General features: G+C 53.4%; 1 protein-coding gene across 5 annotated transcripts in view; it reads left to right on the top strand.

Annotated features, from left to right (window-relative positions):
* Window positions 1-15115, top strand: part of TNIP1 (TNFAIP3 interacting protein 1) — a 49245-nt gene that overhangs the window by 14472 nt on the left and 19658 nt on the right. For 3 of the 5 annotated variants that reach the window (XM_038534991.1, XM_038534990.1, XM_038534992.1), the window contains exons 2-6: window positions 6332-6503; window positions 7651-7785; window positions 9113-9198; window positions 10547-10630; window positions 13356-13547. In XM_038534991.1, the coding sequence (XP_038390919.1) occupies window positions 6368-6503; window positions 7651-7785; window positions 9113-9198; window positions 10547-10630; window positions 13356-13547 (633 nt within the window). In that variant the 5' untranslated portion in view covers window positions 6332-6367. The remainder of the gene's footprint in view (window positions 1-6331; window positions 6504-7650; window positions 7786-9112; window positions 9199-10546; window positions 10631-13355; window positions 13548-15115) is intronic. The other 2 variants (XM_038534994.1, XM_038534993.1) reach the window with 1 other exon arrangement.

The raw sequence follows: 15115 nt of genomic DNA on the forward strand, positions 1-15115 counted from the left end.
GAATCCACTTGGGCCTTAGGGATTATTGCTGAGGAGAGCAGCCTTCTCGAGGTCTGACAACAGGTTGTAGGAAGGGGTGATAATTAATGGCAACTTCTGGAATGTCAGAACTAGAGGGGCCTAAAGATCCTCTAGTCGATTCTCTCTATTATATTGTTGCCAGTGTTGCAAATACAAACCCCTCCTTTTGGGAAACTGAGGCCCAGTGAGGGGAAGATGTTTGCTCTGGGCCTGGTTCCTTGTATTACATGCTACACCTATAGCCTCTTTATTACTGAATTGTTGCAGACTAAGTAAGTCCTTGGCTCACTGGAGAGGATGCCAGGGTGGACTCTTTTTAAAAAAATATTTTATTTTTTTATTCATGAGACACACACAGAGAGGCAGAGACATGGGCAGAGGGAGAAGCAGGCTCTCTGCACGGAGCCCGGTGCGGGACTACATCCCAGGACCCCGGGATCATGTCCTGAGCTGAAGGCAGACCCTCAACCACTGAGCCATCTAGGAGTCCCTCAAGGTGGGCTCTTTGATGGATGGCCCTGGGTCCGTAGTTTTCCTGACAATGGGGTCACGGGGGAGGGCTGGAGATCATCATAAAGTATGAATATGGAGAGATTTTTTACTTTAGTTTACAAAGTGCTTTCATAGCTTCCTGTCACCCCTGGGGAGTATTGCAGGATATTCCCATCTACAGTTGAGGAGAAGGAGGCTCAGATGCTTCCCAGTCTTTCATGAGTGCAGTTCCACAGCCCATCGGCTTCTGGGATCTTCACTGGCTGTGGTTGTACCAGTGTCCCTGCTTAATGTCTTTTTGCAGTTACCAGAAATTAAGTTGGTGTCACAACCTAACTTGCCGAGATGGCAAAGGAACCTAAAAACTCCATTAAAAGGGGGGAGTAGAAGGGAGTGGGGAAGACACGGCCCTAAACCAGTGTGGCAGAGTTATGGGGCTGCCCCAACCTTTTACCAAGAACCCACGGCATGCCAGACATTTAATTTCGTGCTCTACACACATCATTATTACTTTGGAAATTTTATTATTATAAAATGAATATGTTTCTTGTTGAGTAAATCAAGTAATCAGGAAGTAAGAAGTAGAAAGTGAGAACACCCTTGCCGCTGTACACATATTGTTGCATTTCATTGCTTTGGTCCGAGGGCAGGTCGGGCTGTTTTGCAGCAGAGGCAGCCGAGGCTCAGAAAAAGCCTGCAACCTCCAGGGGGTCGGGGCTGGGACCAGGGAGGGGCAGACACTGGTGAAGCCCCTGGGGTGCCTCCCACGAGGAGGGCTCCTGCTCAAGGTCCTGTGCCTGCACTCGAGTGACCCTCTCAGTGTTGTCCCGTGTGCCTCACCTGCTTCACCTCAGACCCTGCGTCACATGGGGACCCTGTCTTCCCGACTCCATGTCTGTACTGCCCCCAGTGTGGGGGATCCCCTCTCTTTCCTTGCCTCGCTGCTGGCTCCTGGGGCTTTGGTCTCCTTTGGTCCTTAGGCCAGCTCCACGACATCCCCGGGTTTCTCTCCAGCCCAGGGTCATCGCTTTGCGCACGAGGGAACCACCGTGCAGTGTGTGGCCGGGCTCTCCCGTGGCCCTAAAAGGCCGCAGAGAGGATGCCAGCACCTTCTTCTGACTTTCTGTCCTGGGCCTTCTTTCCTAGAGACCTCTTCCCTTCTGCCCGCTGTCAGCCCCCCCACTGGCACCCCGGGCAGCCCCTACTCTGCCTCCGCAGGTGGCCCCTGGCTGCTTCCTGGGCCCCCCGAACCCCGACTCCGGTCGGAGATCTGCTGAGGCTTCTCCCTCCGCAGCAGGGAGAACTTCATCTGCCCCGGAGCGCAGCCGGAACCCAGCGGCCTTAGTTCGAGCTCCGGGACGTTCCCTCCGTTTCCTCGTCTGTCAGACGGACGTCAGCCCTCCCTGCTTCCCGAGACTTATGGCGATTGAATGGACAGACAGAGCTTGGGAAGATACTGGGCGTTTTGCAGCTGTTACAGGCTGTGCAAGCTTATCTCCTCTGGGGGCCTCGGAGCCCCCCGCCGGCGCCAGCCCCAGCCCCAGCCCCAGCCCGTGGCTCACCAGACGGGCCAGGGCTCTTCGGTGGGGAGCTGGGATGGCCGTTCAGTTCCAACTCCAGCCTCTTTCACTTCTTCTCTTCTCGGATGGAGGTTGCGATTTGAGCCCACTCTCCTGCCCCCCGCACTCCCCGTCAGCCACTCTTCTGTCACTTCGTCACGCCACCTCCTCCTCTGTGGGGCCCCTGGCTCCTCTGGGTTCAACGGTATCATTTCCATCCTCACACCCTGCAGTTGCCGCCTGGCCTCCCCCTCTGGGTCTGGTTCCAGCGGGTACCCCTCAGGGGGCCGGGGCGGGCTGTGGGGGCTCTGGTCACCCCTCTGCTGAGCTCTGTGATGGGAAGGCGGGCTGGTGTCCCCCTGCTGGTGGGTTGCCTGCGGGTCTGTAGCCGGACGTGGGTTCTGGCCAGGTCCTGGAAGAACGTGGGGTGGGGCCTCTGCGTTGTCATTGGATCTTAGCCCAGGAGCGGAAAGTGGAGGGAAAGGGCACTGGGCAGACGAGAGAGAGAGAGAGAGAGAGAGAGAGAGAGAGAGAGAGAGAGAGAGAGAGAGAGAGAGAGAGGAGCGAGAGAGCGCGCAAGGACCTTCTGGTTCCAGCTCCATCCTGACTTGTTGGGTGAGCTTGATCTTCCTGTTCCGGGCCCTGACTCACTGCCCTCACACCGTGATGGAGAGTCAGATGAGCTGATGCCCAGGAGGCCTGGGCGCTGAGCTCCGGTACTGCCCCAAGCAGGGCTGGGGTCCGCACCCCTTTGCCCCCTCCACACACTCTGCTGCCTGCCTAGGAGGCGGGAGAGTGGTGCAGAGCCCCCCTCAGCGGGCCCCTGGGTGCCTGCTAACAGGTCATCCTGTTGCCCTTGGGGATTCCCTTCCAGTTCTGTCATCCTGGGAATGAGTCCCCTTTTCAGGAAAGGTTCTAGAAAGCACACTGACAGGAGAGTTCCTGTCTGCCCGGCAGTCGTCCTGGAATTGCCGCTGACCATCTGGGCATGAGGTCAGCGGGACGTGGAAATTCCCTGTTTCTGTTTTTGTGTTTCTTCCCCCCAGAAGTCCAGGCCCTCCCGCGGATGGCTTCCCTGAGCTCCAGAGGGTTTTCTCCCATCAGGCTGTTCTGTGTGGGCTCCGTTGGCCTACTGCCTGGCAGCCTGTTCTCTTATCCTGCCCCGAGCTCTGCCTGCCAGGCCTGGGGTTGGGGACAGTGGCCCTGCTTGCTCCTTCCTTGGCTTCCCGGGCCCCCTTCCATGTTACTTCCCCAGTGCTGAGGAAGAACCCGAACATCATACAGTTTAGAGGACATGGAGGTGGGATTTCAGTTTCTGTATTCCACATCCTACCCTGTTGCTTGGCTGTATGTCTGGGCTTCTCAGAGGGAGCATGGCTGTGCTGGTTCCAGAAGTGTATGGTTGTCCAGAGTATCACTGGTCAGTGGGTCCCAGAGAAGCCCTCAGGATGCTTTTGGATGGCCTCTCAGGAGGCAGAGGCAGGTCACTGGCTCCTTTCGTCCTTCAGTGTCTCTGATTAGAGGCTGTTCTGGACCACTCTGAAGATAGACTGGTGGACAAGGTGGACTCGGCCCCTGCTCTTATGGCGCTCCCAGTCTCCTGGGCAAGCCAGGTGTAGAGTAAAAAACGTCACATCAAGTCAGCGGTGAGTTCTGTTTAGGGTGAGTGTAGAGGGGTGAGCAGGATCCAGGACACATGGGGGCTACTTATCACCAAAAGTAGCTGTAAGCCTCTCCCAGCCCTCGGCCCCCCCATCTGTGCATTGAGCTCTCAGTCATTGGCTTAGCTTCCAAACACCAGACCTGTGCTGCTGACAGATGCATGGAGCATGCTCCTTCCTCCAGGAAGTTCTCCGTCAAGCACACACATGCTTACACCAGTCACCCACATTGCATACTGGGCGGCAGTGTTTTGTTGGAGAGGCATGTGAGGAGCGTGGGGAGTGTGGAGGAAGGGCTCCCCACCCCTCACGTCTACCAGCATTTTCGAGCACCTTGCTGGTCATCAGTCATCGTGCTAAGTGCTCTATCCACACTGTCTACTTAAGTACTCTCAGTGCTCTGCTGTGACACTTTGACCTTTTCAAGTCGAAAACAAGTCCCCCCTAAACTAAGTGATGACTGCTGTGTTGGGCGTGTGGGCAGTTGTCCTTTGCTTCTGCGGGGCCCAGCCAGGCGTGGGTGCCTCTCGAAGTGGGTGCTCGTCTTCTGTTTCTCAGTTTTGAGGGGGAGGGATCCCGCTCCTCTGGAATTGATTTTCTCTCCAGCCTTGTCATTCCGTGGTAACATGGACCCTCGGGGCAAGATCATTGTTATTTCATGTGCCGCAAGGCAGGGAAAACAGCCCAGAGGGTACCTGGTAGCTGGATAGGTGTTACCCCACAGGCTGGAACTCGCTGTCCGCCCCTCGGGCCTGAGTCTTGTTGGGGGAGCAGAGCCAATGTAGCAGGGGGCTAATTGAACTCGCTTTCTTAGGCACAACTGATTTGTACCTTGGCTCTCCTATGCTGGCCCTGTCATCCTGGCTGTGTCACTTCACCTCACGGATCCTTCCTCACATGGCGAGGATAACGTAGCCCGTAGGGTTGTCACACAGCTTCACTGAGGTGGTACCCCCAAAGAGGTGGGTGTGGTGCCTGGCCAGTGGGGCTCTCATTATGAGTCCTTATTCACTCTTTTCTTCCAGTGAGCCCTGTGTGGATTCTCATGGGACCCTTGAAGATTCCTGACTGAAATAGTTTTTGCCCTGGGGGTGGTGATCTTGGGAGGGAGGTTGTTGAGGCCCCCAGTGGAGCCCTTTGGAGCTCTTTCTTCTTGGCCAGCTCTTTGCTGGATCAATTTTTCAACCTCAGGGCCTTTGCATTAACTATTCTCTCTGCCTAGAATATACTTTCCTCAGATGGCTGGTTCCTTTGCTTACTTTGAATCTTTGCTAAAATGCCTCCTTCTCTGTGAGGCCTTTCCTGACAGCTCTACTTAAAATCGAAGTCCCTGCCTCATACTTCCCTGCTTAATTTCTGTCCATAGATGTTTTAATCACCCCGAGTACCATGTTTATCTACCCATCTATCATCTGTCTTGACCACTAGAATGCGAGCTCCATGAGGGATGTTTGTCTGTCTTACTTGCTCATCATTTCCCAGCACCCGGACTGGTACCTAGCACAGAGTAGATGCTCAATAAATACTTGCTGAATGGGGACACCTGGGTGGCTCAGTGGCTGAGCGCCTGCCTTCGGCTCAGGTCATGATCCTGGGGCCCTGAGGTTGAGTTCTGCAGAGGGCTCCCTGCATGGAGCCTGCTTCTCCCTCTGCCTATGTCTTTGTCTCTCTCTCTGTGTCTCTCATGAATAAATAAATAAAATCTTTAAAAACTTACTAAATTAATGAATGGAAGAAGGACATTTCTCTACTATGTTACAGAACTGGAATTCTGAAATCATTTTGCATGGTGGAGTCAAACAAAATAAAGTGGACAAAATTGAACAGATTGATGCAAAACCCTTGCTGCTCAAGTAGATCGTGGTTGGATGGAAAATTCATCTGTGTTCATTAGAACTGGAAGGGACAGGCCATACACAATATGAGGCTGAAGAAGAGGGTGACAGTGTCAATTAGTATATTAAATATTAGTCAGGGTTTTTTCTTCTTCTTCTTTCATTTAAAAAAGATAATATATATATAAATGAAACTTTGGATTGGGTTGACTTGCATATCCCTTAGGGCCCAGGCATTTTAGTCTAGAGATCACTGATTTAGTGTAAGACTTTCATTTCCCCTCAGAGTGGGGCAGGGACTGCCCACAATCCCACAGTGAGTTAATGGTGAGACCATTTATTCATTCAGTAAGTGTTCACCGGACACTCCCTTTATAGCTTCACCGAGCTATGCGCTGGGGCTGCGGGGCTGCAGGATCCTGTCCTGGACCCCACCAACAGGACGTGAACTCAGGTTTTTTGACTCCCGAGCCCATTGCTCTTTCTTGTACTTTATGTGGCACTTCTAGTGGATTGCTGTCCCAAATGAACCAGCAGTGCTGTGAGGCTGCTTACGGAAACTGATGCTCCTCTTGGGTTGTCTCTTCAGAGAGACACAGTGTCCAGATCAGAGGAGGTGACTGTGCTGCCCTGCTGTACCGTGGCCAGTCGCAGGTGCCGCATTTGCTCCTGGGTTATGGGGACTGCCTTCTGGGGGCCTTGATGGACTAGGATGCGTCAGTGGCCTGGCCAGCCCCCTCACATACTGCTGTTGTCCTTGCAGCCAGGTGGGCACCACGGCAGGGCTTGAGCCACCCTCATGGAAGGGAGAGGACCATACCGGATCTACGACCCAGGGGGCGGCGTGCCTCTGGGAGAGGCTTCTGCAGCCTTTGAGCGCCTAGTGGAGGAGAATTCCCGACTGAAGGAAAAAATGCAAGGGATAAAGATGTTAGGTAAAACAGACCCCACGCTCTCCCCGCAAGCCTCCTCCCTGCGGCCTGCAGTGCCACCTGGCATGTGCCTCCACCCAGGTCATCCCTCTGGCCCTCCTGGCCCAGCAGTGGCTCCTGCCTCACGGCTGTGTCTCTGCACCGTTGTAGCATGATGGCAGCGTTCCCAGCCCCGATTCCGATTCCCCAGCACCGTGACGACAGGGCTTACAGTACCCAAGGGACGTTGAAGCAGGCAGGGGTGGGGGAGGGAGGAGGACCTAGAAGGTCCAGGTCTGTGGATGTGGAAGCAGGATGGCCTCTTCTTCCAGAAGCACCAGGAATGGGAGAGCTGACATCAGCAGGGCGACAAGGGCACAGTCCCCAAGTGTTGGAGCGGAGACCTGAGCTTGGCTTGAAGCAAAGCGGGAAAAGATCCTTTGATGTCTCTTTTCCTGGCTTTTGCTCTGGCTGTCTCCATTGCCTGGAGCAGGTCCCCTTACCGCCCCATGCCTGAACCAGCCCAGATGCCATTGCTTCCCCGTGTGAAGGATTCCTTGATTCCCTGTCCAGAGGAGTCTCTTTTGCTCCACGCCCCTAACACTCTTCCTTTGCCCTGCTGCCACCTTCTCTGGCCTTAGGCTTTGGGGATGAGCATAGCTCCCCGATTTTCCAGCTGCTTACTCCTTGCTTGGCAGATCTCCGCTTGGAATGGCAGATTAGGGAAGGGGGAGTGGCATTCCTCATTCTCCACCTGCAGAAGGGAAACTGAAGCCCAGAGGGGTGGTGGTATTACCAAGGGTCTCCTCCCTTCTGGCAGCCCCTTATTGGGGGGTGGGGGCTGGGGGTAGCCGCCATGTGCCATGATGGTCAGTCTCAGAGAGCCCCTGGCTTTCTGCAGAGTCCCAGGCCAGATGTAGCTGGAGGCCAGAAGTTCGTTCCAGGTTCCCCTCTTCTTTTACCCTGATTGTGGGGCCCTTCTCCACCTGGCCCATCTCTTCTTGGGGGCTGGAATGGTGTGTGTTGCACTCAGCCCACAAGGCCATGGTGGGGGCCCAGCCCAAGGCCCGTGACATCAGAAGCCCCACACAGAAGCAGGCTCAAGGGCGTGGGCCCGGGCCAACCGGTGCACTCAGCTGACTGACTCATTTGCTCCCTGTCGTCTCCCCAGGGGAGCTTTTGGAAGAGTCCCAAATGGAAGCATCCAGACTGCGGCAGAAGGCTGAGGAGCTGGTCAAAGACAGCGATCTGCTCCCACCACCGTCTCCCTCTTTGACCTCCTTTGACCACCTGGCTGAGCTCACAGGTATGAGGGGGGCCCGGGTGGACCACTCCCTCCCCCAGACTCCTAATTCTCTAGCCCCTGAACCGTGTGTTCTCCCTCCTCACTTGGAAACCCGCATCTCCTCCGTGGATCCTTAGGCCACAAACCATCCTCCTAGTCCTGTTTTGTCTACAGCCTCCCTCAGAAGGTCAGGTTTGGAAGGGACTTCAGAATAATTCTGTCCACAAATGGCTGATGATGCAGCCCTTCTGAGGCCCTTGCAGACATAAGCGATGGATCACAATTCTCTGCACCCAAGATGTGGCCTCAGGATCTGTATCAGCATATTTGTTTAGCAGATCTGTAATGAGCAGCCAGGTGTAGAGTTCTTGGCAGTGACTTGGAGTTGCTCAGAGTTGGCACCTGGGTCAAAAGCTCTCTGGGCTGGCCCTACTTTTTCTACTTTACCCCAGGGGAAGCCAAGCCCATGGAAGAACCAGGGTTTCCTGTTAGCCAAGCTGCAGTGTATTTCAGGTGTGAGGGTCACACACTACCCATTAAAGGGAAGCATTGATGGGGAAGGATTATAGTACTGGTGCGGTTGCCACACATTCCTCGGCATGTGTCCGTGAGTCCAGGGCAAGGTTGGAAGACCTGGTCCCCGCACACAAGGCGCAGGTGGCTTCTGCTACAGCCTGCCTATGGTCTTCATCTAGGCCGCTGTGGCAGCCTTCCACTGGCTGGTAGTTACATTTGGTGAAGGGGCAAGTGGAAGACAGAGATGATCCCAGAGTTCACTGCGCTGCAATCAGTGGGCACATCTAGCCTCCACTTGTCCGTCCAGCAACGATCTCTGAGTCCCAGCTGGGTGCCGGGCCCACCCCCTGAGTGAGACGGCTACCCTCCAGCAGCTCCAGGAGGTAGGAGGGAGAGCCAGGGTTAAGTCCTGCTTTTGCGGTTGCTGGCCGTGTGACTGTGGGCCTCCTGGTGACTTCTCCATGCTTCCCGTTTCCTTACTTGAAAATGGAGATACAGAGCTGTCCTGAGAATTGGCTGATGTAAAAATACTTTGTTAATCATCAAGTGTCATCCTTGTTGCCGAGGCAGGTCCAGGCTAGCGAGGAACAGTGAGCACATTGGGACCTTTTCCCAGCAAGTCCACAGAAGATGGCCTCTCTGCCCAGGCTCTGTCCCCATAATTCCAGTCATTTTCCTAGGCTACCTGGCCTTGGTGGGACCGTCTCCCACTTCCCCAGACTCAGTGGAGGGAATGCTGAGAACTCTGCTGGCCCCGGGCTGTCCTCAAGGGCGTGGTATCTGGGCTTTCTCCCTTTTCCTGCTGCTTATCCATGTCTTCTCAATTCTCTAGGAAAGGATGCAGGTGTCCCAGCACCCCCTGCTGACCCTGCACACCCCAGTGACAAGTCACAGCCGGTCCCAAAACCTCCATCCAGTGTAAGTTATATTTGGAGTCATGGCTGAAAGTTGCCTAGACCTCAAGGGCCCATGGGGAGGTAGATACAAGAACTTGAAGAGAGAGGGTTGAGGTAAAAAAAACTTGGGTTTTGACTTGCTAGGTGGTACTGGGCCTCAGTCTGTCTGCCTGGGGCCTCAGTTTCCCTGTTTTCAAAGGAAGGGCATAGTTAACACTTACCAGGAAGACCCTGCTATGCGCAGGGCATTACTCCCAGCTCCTGAGTTGCATAATGTCAAGCATGTGTGGACCGTGCACAATCGCTGGGAAAAAGGATAGATGTGACGTGAAACTCACATTCTCAAAGAGGGCTCGGAAAGTGTCTTTTCCAGATTTACCTTGAGGGGTTCTTGTCATTCTTGTTATTCTAGCACTGGAAAGGAATGGTGGTCATATTGTTTAGCGTCACCATCCTACAGATGAGGTCCAGAGAGGGAGAGGGTTTGGTTGTGAGGTCTCACACAGACCACTGAGGAGATGAGACTGAAAGGGAGACTTCCTAGGGCAGGATCGAGATCCAGAGCTGGGGTCCTGGTGGCCATGAGGCTCAGCTGCAGCTGGGTACAGAGATCTTTCCACCTGTCTGCCCATTCCTGGCATGAGGGAAGGCTGGAATAGTCCTTGGAGACCAGGTTTAATAGTCAGAGCCAGTTCCTGGTTGAGAGGACCTACAGGCTTATCTGTTGGTTGTACAACCGGTGTATTCTACTTGGTATGGCCAGGAGATGTGAAGAATCTGGGAGTCCTTGGCCACCCTGCATTTGGGTGAATTCTGAAATCTCTCCAAATTTGTTGGCGTGTCCTTGGGACTTACTGCAGATTGTTCCACTGCTCTGGGGTCTCTGGGACTGGGTTGGCACGGTTGGCATAGGATGGCCTTGATGGTGGCCCTGACTGTGATCTGTATTCCCTGCTCTGGTGTTAACTAACCACATGCTTTCAGTTTCCGCATCTGTCCAAAGGGGATATAACCCTCTGACCTCGGTAGGTAGCTTTGAGAAATAACGGAATTTGTGAAGATGTTTTAAAAGTGCAAAGCCCTCTAGAAGAAAATAAGGTTTCAGAGTGCTAGTGGTTCAAGGGCACTATTCCCACCATCCCTGTTTTACACATGAGGAAACTGACCACCGAGGGGAAAGTGACCTCAGATCACACAGTGGAGTGCGGGCGGACCTGCTGGGAATCCTGCTCTGTGGTCTCACAGGAAGTGGTATGGAATTGCCCTGTGAGCTCAGCCTCTGCACAGAGGGGCTGCCCTCAGTCACAAGGCCCTAGAGGAGGGCCGAGGTGTTTTTCTCTCAGGCCATCCCTAACTCCCTTTCTGTACAGGGCACCTCCTCTGAATTTGAAGTGGTCACCACTGAAGAGCAGAAATCTCCACCCGTGAATGGTGGCCGCACCAGGAACACAATGGTGAGTGGATGGCAGGTCCCTGGCACGTCCCATGTCTCCTCTCTGTTTTGGTCACCTGGCCCAGGCTGAGAGGCAACAGGATCTGCTCAGATCCCTTGGGTACTCTGGAGTCACTGGGGATCCACAGGGGGCTGGGCAGGGGGTGCTTCTCGCTCACATATGCAAATTCCTGGCTGCTGACTTCCCCAACTTGGGCCATACAGGCACCCGACCATTGAGAAAGCTTGGGCACATTGCCAGCCCTGCTGGTCTCAGCCTTGTGCTGAGCACCCCCACAAACTGTGACTCAGCTTTTGGGCCTGTGGGCTCCTCACCGGTTGGAGTGGAAAGGGTCAGAGAAACCCAAAATAGCTTAAGGCAGATGCTTTAGCCTTTTGTGTAGGCTCTCTGCTCCTCCCAGGCTCCCCTTTAGGGCATTTGTGTGTACACACACGCACAGACACACATACACACTCCTCCAGCTCTGGGGGCATCTACCCAGCATCCTTTCTGTACCTTATTCTACTTGCTGCTTTTATTCTAACCGTGTCCCTCTCTGCTGTCCCTTAAAATGGTAGACTTACTGGAGAACCATTGCAAAAGATCTAGAATATTCCTCGTCAAAAGTCTTAAAGCCATCTTCTCTCCTCCTTCCCTCTCTGTGTCCACTTTGAGATTTTTTTGGTGGTGGTTATAAAGGCAGTAAGCGGCCTAACTCTTCCCCTTGGTCTCTGTTTCCTACCCCCCACCAAGGACTAGGAGGCCGATGTTGCTCCTTGGCTCACTGGTGACGTGTCGCATCTGTCAGTGCCCAATGTGAGGTCCCCATCAGGTGGTCATCCAGCTTCCAGTAGCATGTCTTCAGTGACAGGTGGCACCTCACCATATTAGTATCAGAAAGTTTCATGTTTTGTCTCCTGGGAGCTTTTGCCTACTTATCCTGCTCTATCGCTGAAGGCTCTGAGATGCTGGCAGAGGAGAAGAGACAGCCCCTATCCCCCGGCCCTGCTCAGAGAGTGTTTTACTTTATGACCTTGGACCAGTAGTTTCATCTTATTAATAGTTTCCTCCTTAGCCCCACCGTGTGCCTAGTCTGTGCCAAGCAAAGGCAGGACAGCCTCCCTGCCCCCTGGGAGATTGCAGGATGGTTGGAGAAATTGCAGGGATGAAGCAATTTATGAGCCTTTAAAATAGAGCAGCAGTCACCACCTCTTGTGGGAAGAGGCAGTGGGGAAATGAATGCAGAATTGAAGAAGCAGCTTTATCTTCTGCTAGGATAAGGTGCTAGCAGTATTACATAGGCATTGACTACATGCCAAGTTGTGGCTGTAGGGCATTTCCAGGGCCGCAGAGTGCAGAGACAAGGGAGCCCAGTGTGGCAGGGCACTGGATCAAGAGTCAGAAGTCTAAGTTCCGGTCCTAGCTCTGCTACTGACTCATTGGGCGACTTCAGGCAAGTTCCTTCTGCCCATACTATGGTTTTCCAGCCTGAGCCCTGAGGCTCCCTGTGGCACTGATGTCTGTAACTTCCATAAATATTTAGGCAGCTAGAGGAGCTGAAACATGGACAGGACTGAGAATGTTGAGCGGAGGGGACACTGTGGGAATGAAACCTGAGGAGGCACAGGGCCTGGCACATGGAGGCTCAGGCAGGGGAAGGTGGGTACTCATCCCTGGTAGGGGAGCCAGGCTCGATGTAGTGAGCTATAAGGTGCCAGTGAGGATCCTTGGGCATGGTATTGGCATAACTAAGGCACCATTGTCTTTGGTAAGAATGTTCCAAACAGAGGAGAGGTGGCTAAAGAGAGAGACAGAGACAGAGACAGAGACAGAGACTGATTAATTATTAAGATTGGACTGTTTTGCCCATAGTATGCTTCATTTCTTGTATACTCTACTAAATTGTATACTCTACTAAATCTACTCTTTGATCCCTCTAGAGCAATGGTTTTTGTTTGTGTTGTTTTTTTTTTTTTTTAGCAATGGTTCTTGACCTGTTTTAACTCTTGGCTCCTCTAAGGAGTTGTTGAATGTTTGGACCATTACCCTGAAGATACACATAGAGACATAGAAGTCAGATGCTTCTGGTCTCTGCATGGTCCCTGGTCAAGAGTCCCCGAATCAAAGAAGCAGTGCTGTAGATAAAGTGACACCCCTGTCCTGGGCTTGCAGTTTCCACATGTCAGTTCACCCTCCTGAGAAACCTGTGAGGGGATCCCTGGGTGGCTCAGCAGTTTAGCACCTGCCTTCGGCCCAGGGTGTGATCCTGGTGTCCTGGGATCAAGTCCCGCATCAGGCTCCCTGCATGGAGCCTGCTTCTCCCTCTGCCTGTGTCTCTGCCCCTCTCTCTCTCTCTCTCTCTCTCTCTCTGTCTCTCATGAATAAATGAATAAAATCTTAAAAAAAAAAAAGAAAAAAAGAAAGAAACCTGTGAGGTAGATGGGAGGGAGGGAGGGTGTGTACATTTAGTAGAGGAAGATTCTGAGGCCTAGTGGACGAGTGGTTTACCCACAGACACTTAGTGAGGCCCAGAGTGTGGGAAGGTGGCTCTGCTGCTGGGAAGCCAGCCAATGGCCTGGGAGTCCCAGGTCCTGCCCTGTGAGTCAGCCCCAGACAGGGAACCTATGTAACTGGAGAATTTCCCTGGGTTGAGCTGGGTTCAGAGGGTAAACTGAGTCATGAGGCATGGGGAAGCAGAGGGAGAATGGCTGGTGATGAGTGGTCCGTGTGCCCTCCCTCCCATCAGGAGTTGGGTCCCCTACCTCATGAGGACAGCAACCTGCTGCTGCATCTGCAGCGCCTGGAGACCACGCTGAGCGTGTGTGCCGAAGAGCCGGACCGCAGCCAGCTCTTCATGCACCTGGGCCGCATGGCCCTCGAGTTCAACCGGCTGGCCTCCAAAGTGCACAAGAATGAGCAGCGCACCTCCATCCTGCAGGTGAGGCCGGCTGGGAGGGTGGCCAGGTATGCAGGTGTACTCCCTCTCTGCTTCCTCCAGCTCTTCTTGGGAAGCCAGGGGTACCACAGGCACCTCTGAGGGTGATACTGGGGGCTGACTTATCGTTCAGGGTGGCGAGAAAGGTAAGGAAGTTGTGGGAAGGTATGAGGAAGAGGAAGGAAATTTGGAAAATGTGGGTGGCCAATGCAAATTTCACGGTTGGGGATACCAGCGGGCGTGGACGTGGGCAGGTCGCGGCAACCCTGCCTCTAGTGAGTGCTACGTTGGGATTCAGACCTCAGTTCTAAATCCCATGTTCTAAGCATCATCCTAATCTGCCTCCCAGCCCTCCCTGCATGGTGGGAGTGAAGTCAGATTCCTTCCTAGGCCAGACCAGGCCTTGGGATAGAATGGTTCTAGTAATGACTTTTTCTTTTTTCTTTCATGGGGATCGGTCATCTGTACTGGACAGGGGATCTTAAGCCTCATGGGCCTTGAGTAGGGAAGGACTCCCAGATGTTGAAACTTGGTTCTAGGAGCACCTGAGCACCTGTCACCTTAGTGACAAGGCTTAATTTGAAGTCTCCTTCCTTCCGTGGTACCAGTCACTGATCTGTGGTCTCATTCATGTCAGCAGACATTCAAGACCTTCAGGTTGATGGGGAGTGGGGGTGAGGAGCAGTCTACTGTGTGCGACTTTGGGAGGGGCTGGGTTGACAAGAGCAGGAAGGGCGTCCAGGTGTGAGGAGAGATGTGAGGGGCAGAGGACGCCCATCCCACCGTGGGGGAGGCACACGTTAAGGGGAGTGAGGGGAGTGACTGGAGTCCACTGTGAGGGTCTTGTTGGGGGGCCAGGCTAAGGGAGACATCCTTCTGACATCAGAGAGGTTTCGAGGCATCAAGCCAAGCTCTGGGGAGGTGACTCTGGTACACTGTGTGGCGTGAGATCCCTGTGAGTGTCAGCTTTTTGGCTTTGAAATGGGGATTGATACCAGGCCTCATAAATGAGGGTCCTGCCAACCTCTAGTATTTTTTATATATTGAGCTCCCTTGTGTGTTTCCTTCTTCGCTGTTCTTATAGTTTGTCATCATTTTATCTTGTTAGGTGGTTTACTTACGCTGTGTTTGATCTCTTTCCCTTGCACTCCCCGCTAGAACATAAGGCTCACAAGATGGGGTAGGAACCTTGTCTGTCATATTCACCACCACATCCCAGTGTCCAGCACTTAGCAGTGTTTCATGTGCATTTTTGAGGGAGTGAGTGAATGAATGATCAGATCACTTCCTAGGTAAGCTCTCTGGCCCCTTTGATAGAAGGCGATGACCTTGGTGACATCCCCCAGAGACTCGGAGGAAACAGCCTTCTGGACTGTAAGGTAGACAGCACATGAGATCTCGTCCTGACCTTCACTTAGTGATTGGGAGCAGGACATTCTGTTCCTGCCCAGGGCCACAGCATCCTGGGTATTTGCCTACCCTGTGGGTGGAGGCACATTAATCCAGTTCCTCCTCCTTTATTCATTGATTTGTTTGTTGGTTCACTCAACAAACACTGTGAAAGGCAGATA

The sequence above is a fragment of the Canis lupus genome, chromosome 4, assembly GCF_011100685.1.
Source record: "Canis lupus familiaris isolate Mischka breed German Shepherd chromosome 4, alternate assembly UU_Cfam_GSD_1.0, whole genome shotgun sequence".
Lineage (NCBI taxonomy): Eukaryota > Metazoa > Chordata > Mammalia > Carnivora > Canidae > Canis > Canis lupus.